We start from the raw sequence: 11,089 nt of genomic DNA, 5'->3' as shown, positions 1-11,089 counted from the left end.
TACATGGGAAATTTCTTATTTTTGCAACTTCCATACAAGTCTAAAATTATTTCATTATTAGTTTTTTTAATCCAAGGGAGGAAATCATTGCAGAACTAGCCATCTTTTTTTGTTTGTTCTAGTTATACATGACAGTGGAATGCATTTTGACACATCATACATAGGTGAAATATAACTTTTTATTTTTCTGGTTGTAAATGATGTAGAGTTACACCAGTGTGTAATCATATATGCCATAGGGCAATAATGTCCTATTCATTCTACTCTCATTCCTAACCCCTCCCCACCCCCCTCCCAGCACTAGCCATCGTATAATTAAAATTAAGAAGACTGACAATACCAAATGTTGAAAATGGTCTGGCACATTGGGGACGCTCATTAACTTCTGGTGGCTCTAAATGAATACAGTGACTCTGGAAAAAGGGTTTGGTAATATCTATTAGTGTTGAAAGTATGCATATCACCAAAAGCAGTAATTCTACACCTAGGTATGTCCCAATTTATATGTTAAAACCAGGTAAAATTATAGAGCATGAAGTGATTGTCTAGCTGGGCATGTTGATGTCCAGTTACTCGGGAGGCTGAGTCAGGAAGAGAACATTTTCAAGGCCACTGTGGGCAACTTAGTGAGATCTGTTGCAAATTTAAATATATATAATATATATTAAAATATATATAGTAAATATATATTCATATATACATATATAAAGGGTTATTATTATATATAATATATATCCTAATATATTATATAATATGTAATATATAAAATAAATATATATAAATATAAATTTTTATAATATATATTTATATATAATAAATATAATATATAAAGGGTTATTGTATACATATAATATATATAAAGGGTTGGGGATGTAGTTCAGTGGTAGAATGCCTCTGGGTTTAATCCCTGGTAGTGGAGGGGGCAGGGAGAGGGAAAGGAAAGAAGGAAGCAAGGAGGAAAGGAAGGAAGGAGGCTGTTTTCTAGGGAGAAGAGGACGGATAATGATGGGGATGGCAGGGTGGAAGCTTCTGGGAGTGTTAGCAATATTCTATTTCTTGACCTGGATGAGGATCCCATGATTGTTCATTTTGTACTAATTAAATGAAATCTATCTCTATTTTGTGCTTTTTTCTGCTTGTCTGTTATACTTCCTGATGAAAAAAGTTAAAAACAAAGAGAAGAAATGTAGAATATACAATACTGTAAACATCCTTTCTAAGTTTATCCTTACAAAAATTGGTTATCAGGTTGGATGGAGTTACAATCTCCATCTCAAAGATGGATGGGATAGTACTGGTAGGATGTGAGGAGGGATAAATTAGTTGCCTTTTTCTGGAAGAAAGATAAACTGAAGTGATTGTTAGTCTGATTTCTGTCTAGATGTCTTAAAGCTCATTCGACTTGCCTTAATGCCTAGGTATTCCAGAAAGTCAGATCCTGACTATTCCAGCTTCATTTTATAACATTACTTGTAACTGAATTTTAATGTTTACTTCCTATCTTGCTATCTCAACTTTCTACGACTTTCTACATTTATCTCAACATTCTAATTACCTAAAAATGTAGCCTCTGATTTTTTATTATAAAAAATTTTACAGAACAAAGGGTAGTAAGCATTACATTCAACTATTTTGCAGTCTTATTCCAAAATTCGTAGGTTTATGGATGATACATACAACATATATTTCACAGTTGTGATCAGATCCATATAATTCTCTTAATCTTGTTTTCCTAGACATGTTTCTCACTCTGAGTTCACCTAGTTGTCATAATAGGTAGTTATAAAAATATTTCATCTTAATTATCTATGTTGAGCCCCTTTTGATTATCTGATTCAAATATTCACAGGAAGCACAGTTCCTCGGTATCCATATCTAATAGGTCAATATGCACCATTCACTTCACTTCTTCCTCAGTTGCAACTCCACTACTTTTACCAGCTGGGTCAAAACAGGGTTCATAAAGTAAAGGTTAGAATGTATGGGTTCTCCCAAGTAATATCTTACCAAGGTATAGACTGATTCTTAATGTTGTTTCATATCTTATATTGTTCAATTATCTAAAGGCCTTTTTATTATACTAATTTCATGGCTCAGTCATTGAAAGTGAAAATATGATAATCTGAATTCCTGGCTATCATTCAAGTGGAAAGAAAACTACATTCTATGCCTCATTCCTTCTTTAGTACAAGAGGAAATGTACTGCAGGAAAGTGAGGAAATAAAGCAGGACCATCTACTCAACAAATTTTAACTTCATCCTGTTCATCTAAATCTGGCCTTCCTCATGTAGATGCAAAAGATGCTGCCACCTGGATTCTCTCATTGCAGTGCTCATATCGTCCAGAGAATTCTTTTCCTTTGGCCCAACAGCAAGAACCCTGTCCAAAGTATGAATATGCAAAATATTTTGCTATTTCTTTGCTATTTATGATGCACATAGGTGGTATTGTTTTGAAGCAGGTGTTACTGAATGTTTTGGAGCCTTAATGGATAAAATACGAGACGCTGAAGATCTGGTAACATATGCAAACAACTTCCTACTAAACTATTCTTACTTTTGTTTGTTTTGTTTCATTTCTGGGGATTGACCCAGGGGTGCACTATCAGTGAATTACCTACTCCGGCTCTTTTTACCTATTTTGAACAGGGTCTTGCTAAGTTGCTGAGGCTGACCTCGAATTTGCGATTATCCTGCCTCAGACTTCTGAGTGGCTAGAATTACAGGAATAACTCTTTTAAAGTGACAGCAGTCCCACTATACAATCAACATCTTTGTTGTCTGCTTTATGAACTTTCATACTCTTGTCATGAGCTGAAAACCCACCAGAGGGCGCTCGTTCTCTGTCAATCTGGTCTTCTTTCATCAGCGACCCAGAAAATCCAGGTTAAACTTGATTTTAACATTCAGGAAAAGTCTTTCACATTTAATCCACAAATATTTGTTGAGCATTTACTGTGTTGCTAATCGCGGGGGCTAGGTTCACAAGATACAGTGTGTGTTAGGTACGATTCCTACTACTAGAGGCTGAGAACACAGCAAACACTGAAAGTAAACCAGCTACGATAAAGTGGGATCAGAGTTTCTGGATCCGTGAAATTTGTTGTTTTAACATCAGCTCTCAGCCTTAGGAGCCCACAGCAATTCATTCAGAAATCTTCGAGTGCTTCCGTTCTGTATCCGCGGCAGCGATCTCCTCCCCTTAAAGGTGTTTTGTCAGTCAATTAGGGACCTTCCCCTTAAGTGGCTCCAGTCTGCTACACAAGACCCCTCTGTCGCCTTTTCCTGGGCTGCTTGCATTTCTCTGTTCACTTCTGCCCCCAGATCAATACTTCAATTGCCTTTCAAGCCAAGGACAAGGGATAACCTACAACTATCAGTGATAGATGGCGCCGCCCATTCTCTTCCAGTTTAAAAACCCGCGGGCTTTTCCTGTTTGGAATTTCTAGATTTCCCGTTCTGATTCTCGCGACGGTTTCTAGTCCTCGCGAGAAGTTCGCTTTTCGTCCCTCCAGAGTTTGAGTCCGGGTTGAGGGTGTATTTCCCAGTGTTACATCTCGTCAGCGTGTCTCTGGTCGGGAGTGGCGTCTGCCCGGCTTGGGAGCCCCTGAGAGAAGGGCTTGGCCGAGTTGAGATGATCTTTCGGGGACAGAGTCCCGGGTCCTCTTCGAATCTATCACTCCGGGGCGTAGAGCGCATGCGCAGCAGATCTGGTGGGTGGACCCGGCGGCTGAGGCCGCGGCGGCCTGGCCTCCGGAGCTGAGCCTATTAAATGCCGCCCTTTCCCTGGCTGCAGACCGCGATTTCCGCCCCTACAAACTTGTCTGCGGCACGGCTTCTGTAAGCAGCTCCGGGCAGGCGGGGGCGGGGTCTAGCTGACCCGGGTGACGTGGGCGGGCTTCCAGGGATGCTCTCTTCCCCGCCCTCAACCCAAAGTGCCACGGTGGCGCTGGTGGCGGCCGCGAGACTCAATGCCTCGGGCCCTGCCAGCCTCGCAACGATAACCTGTAATCCAGACCGGGAGCTACGCCCGCCCGGGAGGCGCCCCGCCCGCCTCTCCCCGCAGCAGCTAGTTAGCTCCGACCTCTAATCAGCCCTCTCGTCCACGGACTGAAGCACCTGCCGGAAGTGGACAGGGAGGAGGCCAGATGTAGAAAGTCAGATGTAAACGCCGAGGTCGCAGCCTGAGTGGAGAAGATGGGTGGGCAAGTCTGTGACCACCTCCGGGAAAGCCAGCCCAGGGCTGCCAGGAGACGATGTGCGCTCACCCTGCCCTCTAGATGCGCTCAGACATCGACGTAAAATGACTTGGCACCAGAGCAGCTATTCTAACCGCCCGTAGGGATTGTTAACTCAGATGGGACAGGACCAAGACGTTAAGCCAACCTTTGAGCTTCGCATTCATCCTTCTACCCCCCATTCCCAGTCTCCAGCTTTCACACCCCTCCTTCTTTCCCAGCTTCGGTGTCCAGTTACGGCTCCTCTGCGCTCTCTTTGTCACTTTGGGCCATGCTGGAAGGAAATGACCCGGGACGGTCCCGTGCGGCTGCATAAAATTGGCAGCTTCAGAGTCAGGGGGAAGTCGGGTATGCGACGTCGAGGGGCGGGGAAAAGGGGTGGAGGCGCTGCTCTCCGAATCCAAGTCCGTGGGCTTTCTAAAATCTTCAGGCAGGAGCGGAGGTGGCTGGTGGGCCCAGTCGACTGTGCGCCGCTACTTTGTTTCCACCTCCCGCTCTTAAGGACTGGATTCACCAAGCTGCTCCTAAGGGCCTAGTCCGGGACAATAGGTGAGTCCCTCAGCCCCCGTCCACACACTAGGGGCATACCTCCCCTTCCCAGCCCCTTTAACATCTTACTTCTGGAGATGCCGGTTCTCATCCATCTCTGGAACAAGGAGCAGCAGAGTTGGGTGGTGTATGGAAGTGGTTTTGGTGGTGTTTGTGGTTGTGCGCGCGCGTGTGAGCCTGTTTATCGCCCATCATCTCTCTTCTCATTCCCCAGGCCCCAAGAGCAACCCGATCAATTGCCAACCAGCATAATTGGATAACCGCTAGGGATCAGTAGACATTGGTTAGGAAACTTAAAGGTAGCAGGGGAGAGGGCAGTGCTAGGATGAAGCTTTGGTACAAGGAGCAGTGAAGCTGGTCTTTAAGCATAGGCATTGTTTCCAACTTCCTGACCTGGCTTCCCTCCCTAGCAGGGTGCCAGCAACGCTGTGATGCCCCGAGTACACACAGGGCTTCCAGCTAACCATGCCGCAGTTGCCTTGGCGCTGCACTTTCTACTGCTACTGCTACTGGTGGGGTGGATGCCACCACCGACCAGCGCAAGGCCATCCCCAGGCCCGGATTACCTGCGGCGCGGCTGGCTGCGGTTGCTTGCTGAGGGCGAGGGCTGCGCTCCCTGCCGGCCAGAAGAATGCGTCGCACCACGGGGCTGCCTGGCGGGCCGGGTGCGCGACGCGTGCGGCTGCTGCTGGGAATGCGCCAACCTCGAGGGCCAGCTTTGCGACCTGGACCCCAGCGCTCATTTCTACGGGCGCTGCGGCGAACAGCTTGAGTGCCGGCTGGACGCAGGCGGCGACCTGAGCCGCGGAGAGGTGCCGGAGCCGCTCTGTGCCTGCCGCTCACAACGCCCGCTCTGCGGTTCCGACGGCCGTACCTACAACCAGATCTGCCGCCTGCAGGAGGCAGCCCTTGCTCGGCCCGACGCCAACCTCACTATGGCGCACCCAGGGCCCTGCGAATCGGGTACGCACGGCCTGGGACCCCTACCCCCGGGATTGGGACTTTCTCCAGGCACTGCTTCCCAAGCCCCGACGGCATTGGTCTCTGGTTGGTGGAGAGAAAAAGATGAGGCCTGGGAGGCCTCTAGTGTTACCCTGCTCTGGCAACAGGTCTTCAGGCAGTTGCCTTAAGGTGCGGGTCCTGAGCTTTGTTGGCAGCTTTGCGTGCTGAAACGCCTGAAATCCCCAGACCTGAATGGCAGGGATCCACCCTCCGAGGGAGGGAAGCACATAACCAATCACTGGTTCAAAATTAAAAAGACCCCCAGACTTTTCTTAGGCCTCTGAAGCCAGACAGCTAATCAGAGATGCGATCAGTCTTTCTTTGGGCAGAATCTTAAAGCAATCTGTTAACCCAAGCCTCTCTCCTTTCTCCTGCGTATAGGCATTTATGAAGGGGGTGGGGAATCACTTCTCAGCTTTCCCTCTAGTCATCCCTTGGTGGCTGGGGTCATTCAAGTTTCTGGTCTTCTTTGGCGGCTTCAGCAACTCACTTCCTGAGCCCCTACTGGGTTCTGGCTCGGCTGGGGCCATTGGCAAAACAAACACAACAGTGGGGGGTCCCAACAATTTCCTCAGTCTTCCAGTGTTCCCTTTTGCTGCTTAGTTTCAGGTTCTCCCACATGAACCCAGGTTCCCCCCTGTTCCCTTTCCCTTTTTAGATCCCCCTCCCCAGCCAGGGCTGGGGTAGAGGGAGGGTTGTTCTTCAGGCCTTTGAGAACTGGGCCTGGTTAGAAAAGAGGGAAGAGGACAGGGAGGTGTTAGTTACAAGCATAGCAGGAAAGGGGCCCCCACAGAGTGGGATGAGGACAGGGGAATAGACTTAGAGTGCCTGCAAGCTAAGATGTAGGTCTGTGTGCTTGCTTGTGCAGTTTGTCTGTACAGTGCTCTGTGTGTACATGTGTGCACGTCCATCTTTATTCTGTTTTTGTACCCCCATATGTACCTGTGTCTATATTTTATATATGTGTGTACATGCTATGTTTTATTTTTGGATACGTATTTACTTCAGCATGTATTGTGTTCCACCAAATACATGTCCACGAGAATTGGTATATTGTGTCCTTGTTGGGCTAGACACATCATCCTGTTCTCAGGCCTCCCACCTCCATCCCCCAGAGCCTCAGATCGTGTCGCAGCCATATGACATTTGGAATGTGACGGGGCAGGATGTGATCTTTGGCTGTGAGGTGTTTGCCTACCCCATGGCCTCCATTGAGTGGAGGAAGGATGGCTTGGACATTCAGCTGCCAGGTGATGACCCCCACATCTCTGTGCAGGTAGGTGCATGGAGCAGAGGTTTCCCTCAGGCAACCTAGAGCTCCCTAGAATGACTTTGCTGACTCCGTATCTGGCTCCAGTTTAGGGGTGGACCGCAGAGGTTTGAGGTGACAAGCTGGCTGCAGATCCAAGCTGTGCGCCCCAGTGATGAGGGCACCTACCGCTGCCTTGCTCGAAATGCCCTGGGTGAGGTTGAGGCTCCTGCTACCTTGACAGTGCTCACACCAGGTAAGTAGGGGTGGGAGGCTGAGCTCTGGTGGTTGGATGGTGTTGGATTAAGATCCTTGAATGTGTGTATTACAATCCACATGTGTATGTGCATGTGGGTGCACACAAGCATGGCCTTCCCACACACTGATCCATGTGCATCAGCAGCCTCTCCCCTGTTCTCTCTTCTTTGTCCACGTGTGTTTACAGAACAGCTGAACTCTACAGGCATTACCCAGCTTCGATCACTGAACCTGGCTCCTGAGGACAAGGCTGAGAGTGAAGAGAATGAGGATTACTACTAGGTCCAGATCTCTGGCCCTTGGGGGTGGATGAGTGGGTATAGTGTTCATCCCTGCTTGAGAAGACCTGGAAGAGACCTGAAAAGGGCGAGCAGGAGGGCATACACAAATAGGTGCAGGCACCAGAATCCTCCTTTCCAGATGTCCCTCCAGTCCTGCTCAGCCATTTCTCCTATCCGCCCTTTCCCACAGACCCTGGTTCCTGCAGTTATTTTCTTGGTTCCCAACCTTTGCCTAGCCTCAATTTATCCTTCCTCAAAACTCATATTCCAGCTAGGCACAGTGGTGCATGTCTGTAATCCCAGCCAATAGGGAGGCTGACACAGGATCACAGGTTGAAAGCCAGCCTCGATAACACAGCTTGGATATGAAGCCCTGTCTCAAAAAAAACTGGGGATGTGGTTCAGTGGTTAAGCACCCCTGGGTTCAATCCCTGGAAGCAAAACAAAACCCCCCATATTCCAGAAGTTCTCCCTCTCACCCACTTACTAACTGCAGTTCTTTTTGCTCTTCACTATTTGTTGTTCAAGAGAGCACACTGAACACGGTTTAGTTCAGTGCAGTAAGAGGAGTGGGGTCATCTCCATATCTTATGCCATTCTGTTGTGGATAATGCCTACCTAACACAAGACTAGGCACAATAGGTAACAATAAAGATTTATAAACCAAAGCACACAGCTGCAGACAGTTCTTGCAGATGTGCACTTGAAAGCCAGATACCCCTGGGAGGCCTCCCACACTAATGGGACTCTGGTTTCCAGAAGCTGTGTATCCTGCTCTCTAAGCACATGCCTGCCAGATGAGAAAGCTTGAGCTCTGGCCTACCCTGTCCTCTAGGGAAGGAGCCTGAAGCCTTCTGGTTGGTGGGAGGATGTCCCTCCACTACTGCTGGTGTAAAAATAGGTTACTTGTCCTTCTATTCATCTTACTTTGGTTTCCTCACTCAGGCAGAGTGGGGAACAAGGTCTATGTGGGTGGGACCCCAATATGAAAGCATAAACTAAATAGAGGAGGGGAGAAGTTGGGCCATCAGCTTCCACAGGAATCTATCCATTTCACTGCTGAACTCAGAGCTATGGTAAGCCTGTTTCCAACTGCCCCAGTTGTAACCTGTCTGACTTGGGATCCCTCACAGAATCGAACTCTGGCTTCCCAAATCTCTTGCCCACATTCTTCTTAACTACCCCAGGGACACTGGGGAGGTTACTGAATGATTTAAGTAGGGAATGGAAGTTTAACTCAGCAGTCCAAGATGCTTTGTGAGGATGGGGAGGGCCTCCTATGCTTCTGGGCTTGGCTCTAGCTGTCACCACCAAGGGAGGGACAGCTCTTGGCTCAGTGTCTTGAGTTTATCTTCTGGGGCCCAGCCCAGGGAGCGGTGCCTCTTGGGAGAAGCATGATCCAGCACCCAGCCCCAGGGCTTGGCCACCCCTCCACGTCTACACTCTGTTCCACCTCCACCTTGTGGGCCCCCAAGTTAGAAAATGTTTTTTATTTCTGAAACTTGGCTGGAGCCAGCTGCTCCTGGAGTCGCTCAAGACTGCAGGAGTGGGTTGGGTACTTGGGGCGAATGCCAAGGCGACCACAAAGCAGGAGCCCGGTTGTGGGAAGAGAAAGTGTTCTGTGTGGGGACCAGAAGAAGGTCGGTTCCTCACTCTTAGAGGAGACATGTGTCTGGGTCGCTGAACCAGCCAGGGAATCCCCTTCTAGCTTGTTCTTCGTCCAGCTGGACTCGGAAGGCGCCTCCTGAGGGCCCAGGGGTCGACCATGTCCACCTGCAGAGCAGAGGCTCCAGCTAAGAGCCCCACCTGAGATGGTCATGCAGGACCTGAGGATTCTGTATAATAGCGTTTGCAGAGTTTGTAGGTCATTGGGGAGCAACCCCCGTGTAGCCTCGGTTTCCCGCTCTGCCGCGCTGCTGGCTGGTGCCCCGCAGCCAGGAATGGGAGGAACCCCTGCTGCGCACCGCTTCCACCTGCCCCGCACCCCGCCTCTGCTGCAGCGGATGGCCTTTAATAACGTCGCTGGAAAGTGACACGCGATTTATTATTAAAGTAATGCGGGCGCAGGGACGGTAAAGGTTTAATAAACGCGCTGAGATGCCGAGGATTATTCACCACAAATAAATGAGAGCGCGGGTGGTGTTTTAATAAATAATTTCCCGGGGCTCCCAAGGGAGGAGAGGGGAGGAGGACGGGGGAAGCTGAGCGGCTGCCGGAACTCCCGGCTTCACCTCCCCATGGGTTTCCAAGCCTTCCCGCGTTTTCCGTCCTAGGTTGCTCGCACCTAGATGTTGAGGTTCCAGGCGTGGACCCGGAGTAGCCCAGGCCTGGAAGCGGGAGAGTCTACTTTCTCCACCTACAGGATTTTAAGTAGTTTGCTTCAGATGGAGATAATAGCTTCCTCCGGGTGCCGACCCAGAGATCGGAGTCAAGACCGGATTGAAGCAGGCTCAATCACGACTAGTCCTCTCGGGCCTCGGGACCCAGACCTCGGGGGCCATTCTCTTCCCTGCTTTTGGCTCAGTTGGCCTGGGTGTCCAACTCTCCTTCATCTAGGGCAGGGTGTGAGGAGTAAGCCAAAAGGGGCTACACGTACAAGTGTGAGAATGACACGTGTTTGCAAATGACCCTGACTCTGGCACGGTCCTCAGGCCATGAAGGAATGGGGCCACTGCTCCAGCTACTCCCTGCTGCGAAGACTCTAAGAGCCCTCAGTTGCCTTGGTCTGAAACGAAGGTGTCTGGGCTTAGTCCCATCCCTGGCTCGCTGGTGAACGGGTCGAATTGAGGGTTGAGTAGAACTAGAGCCCCAAGGGGGGAGTCCAAGCCTCCGACCGAAGTCTGTAAGTCCTAGAGGACGACTCCGACTTCGGAGAGGCCAAAATTGCAGATATTGGGGACTGAGATCGGCTTATAACGCTGCTGGTGGTGGAGGAAGCACTTAAGGTACATCTGACTCCACAAATTTTGTTTCTTGGAGGGAAAAAGCAACATCTCCGGCAACACTTGGGAGTAGGGGAAAAGTGCCATCTGGTGGATATTTCTGGTAGTGGCAGTTAGGCCTGGGCCAGGGTCCCAGAAACAATTCTTTGATTGGAACCATCTGTGTAAAAAGGTGCTAGGATTTGTCTTCATTTAGTGTATGTGAATGTGGACACGTGTAGCATATACGTGATACCTACATTTACCTGTGTGGTATTTATAGGTGACATAATATGTTTATAGTGATTATTTGTGTGTTTCATATATATAATATGTAAACTGTATGTACAAATTATGTAGATATGTCACAATGTTACACATGTGGATTATCTAAATGCATATATATGTATGCAGATATCACTTAGGTGTATTTATGTATGTGTGTATATAAGCATTGTATATATAGATGCTTTTTTTCTTTTTTTTTTTTTGGCAATACTAGATGGAACCCAAGGGTGCGCTTCCACTGAGTTACATTCCCAACCCTTTTCAATTTTTATTTCGAGATGGGGTCTTGCTAAATTGCAGAGG

General features: G+C 48.6%; 1 protein-coding gene across 6 annotated transcripts; it reads left to right on the top strand.

The window, feature by feature from the left end:
- The first annotated feature begins 3,445 nt into the window (after positions 1-3,445).
- Positions 3,446-8,273, top strand: KAZALD1 (Kazal type serine peptidase inhibitor domain 1). 6 transcript variants are annotated; one of them, XM_079136914.1, is made up of 5 exons: positions 3,446-3,713; positions 5,198-5,750; positions 6,905-7,065; positions 7,147-7,294; positions 7,484-8,273. In XM_079136914.1, the coding sequence occupies exons 2-5, from the start codon at positions 5,219-5,221 to the stop codon at positions 7,576-7,578; spliced, it is 936 nt and encodes a 311-aa protein (XP_078993040.1). In that variant the 5' UTR covers positions 3,446-3,713; positions 5,198-5,218; the 3' UTR covers positions 7,579-8,273. The 6 variants fall into 6 exon arrangements, with proteins under 6 accessions (XP_078993040.1, XP_078993041.1, XP_078993038.1 ...); XM_079136915.1 differs by having other exon boundaries at positions 3,447-3,713; positions 5,201-5,750; XM_079136912.1 differs by lacking the exon at positions 3,446-3,713 and adding an exon at positions 3,722-4,787 and having other exon boundaries at positions 5,201-5,750; positions 7,484-8,272.
- Positions 8,274-11,089: the final 2,816 nt, after the last annotated feature.

This window comes from Sciurus vulgaris, assembly GCF_902686455.1.
Source record: "Sciurus vulgaris genome assembly, chromosome: 4".
Taxonomy (NCBI): domain Eukaryota; kingdom Metazoa; phylum Chordata; class Mammalia; order Rodentia; family Sciuridae; genus Sciurus; species Sciurus vulgaris.
Note: the sequence above shows the minus strand (reverse complement) of the source record. Positions and strands in the feature narration are given on the sequence as shown.

Excerpts from the sequence above, each read along its gene's own strand:
- KAZALD1 (XM_079136914.1), top strand. The coding sequence starts at position 5,219 with ATGCCCCGAGTACACACAGGGCTTCCAGCTAACCATGCCGCAGTTGCC. Across the intron at positions 7,066-7,146 it reads ACCCCCACATCTCTGTGCAG|TTTAGGGGTGGACCGCAGAG; the intron begins GTAGGTGCATGG and ends ATCTGGCTCCAG. Across the intron at positions 7,295-7,483 it reads CTTGACAGTGCTCACACCAG|AACAGCTGAACTCTACAGGC; the intron begins GTAAGTAGGGGT and ends GTGTGTTTACAG.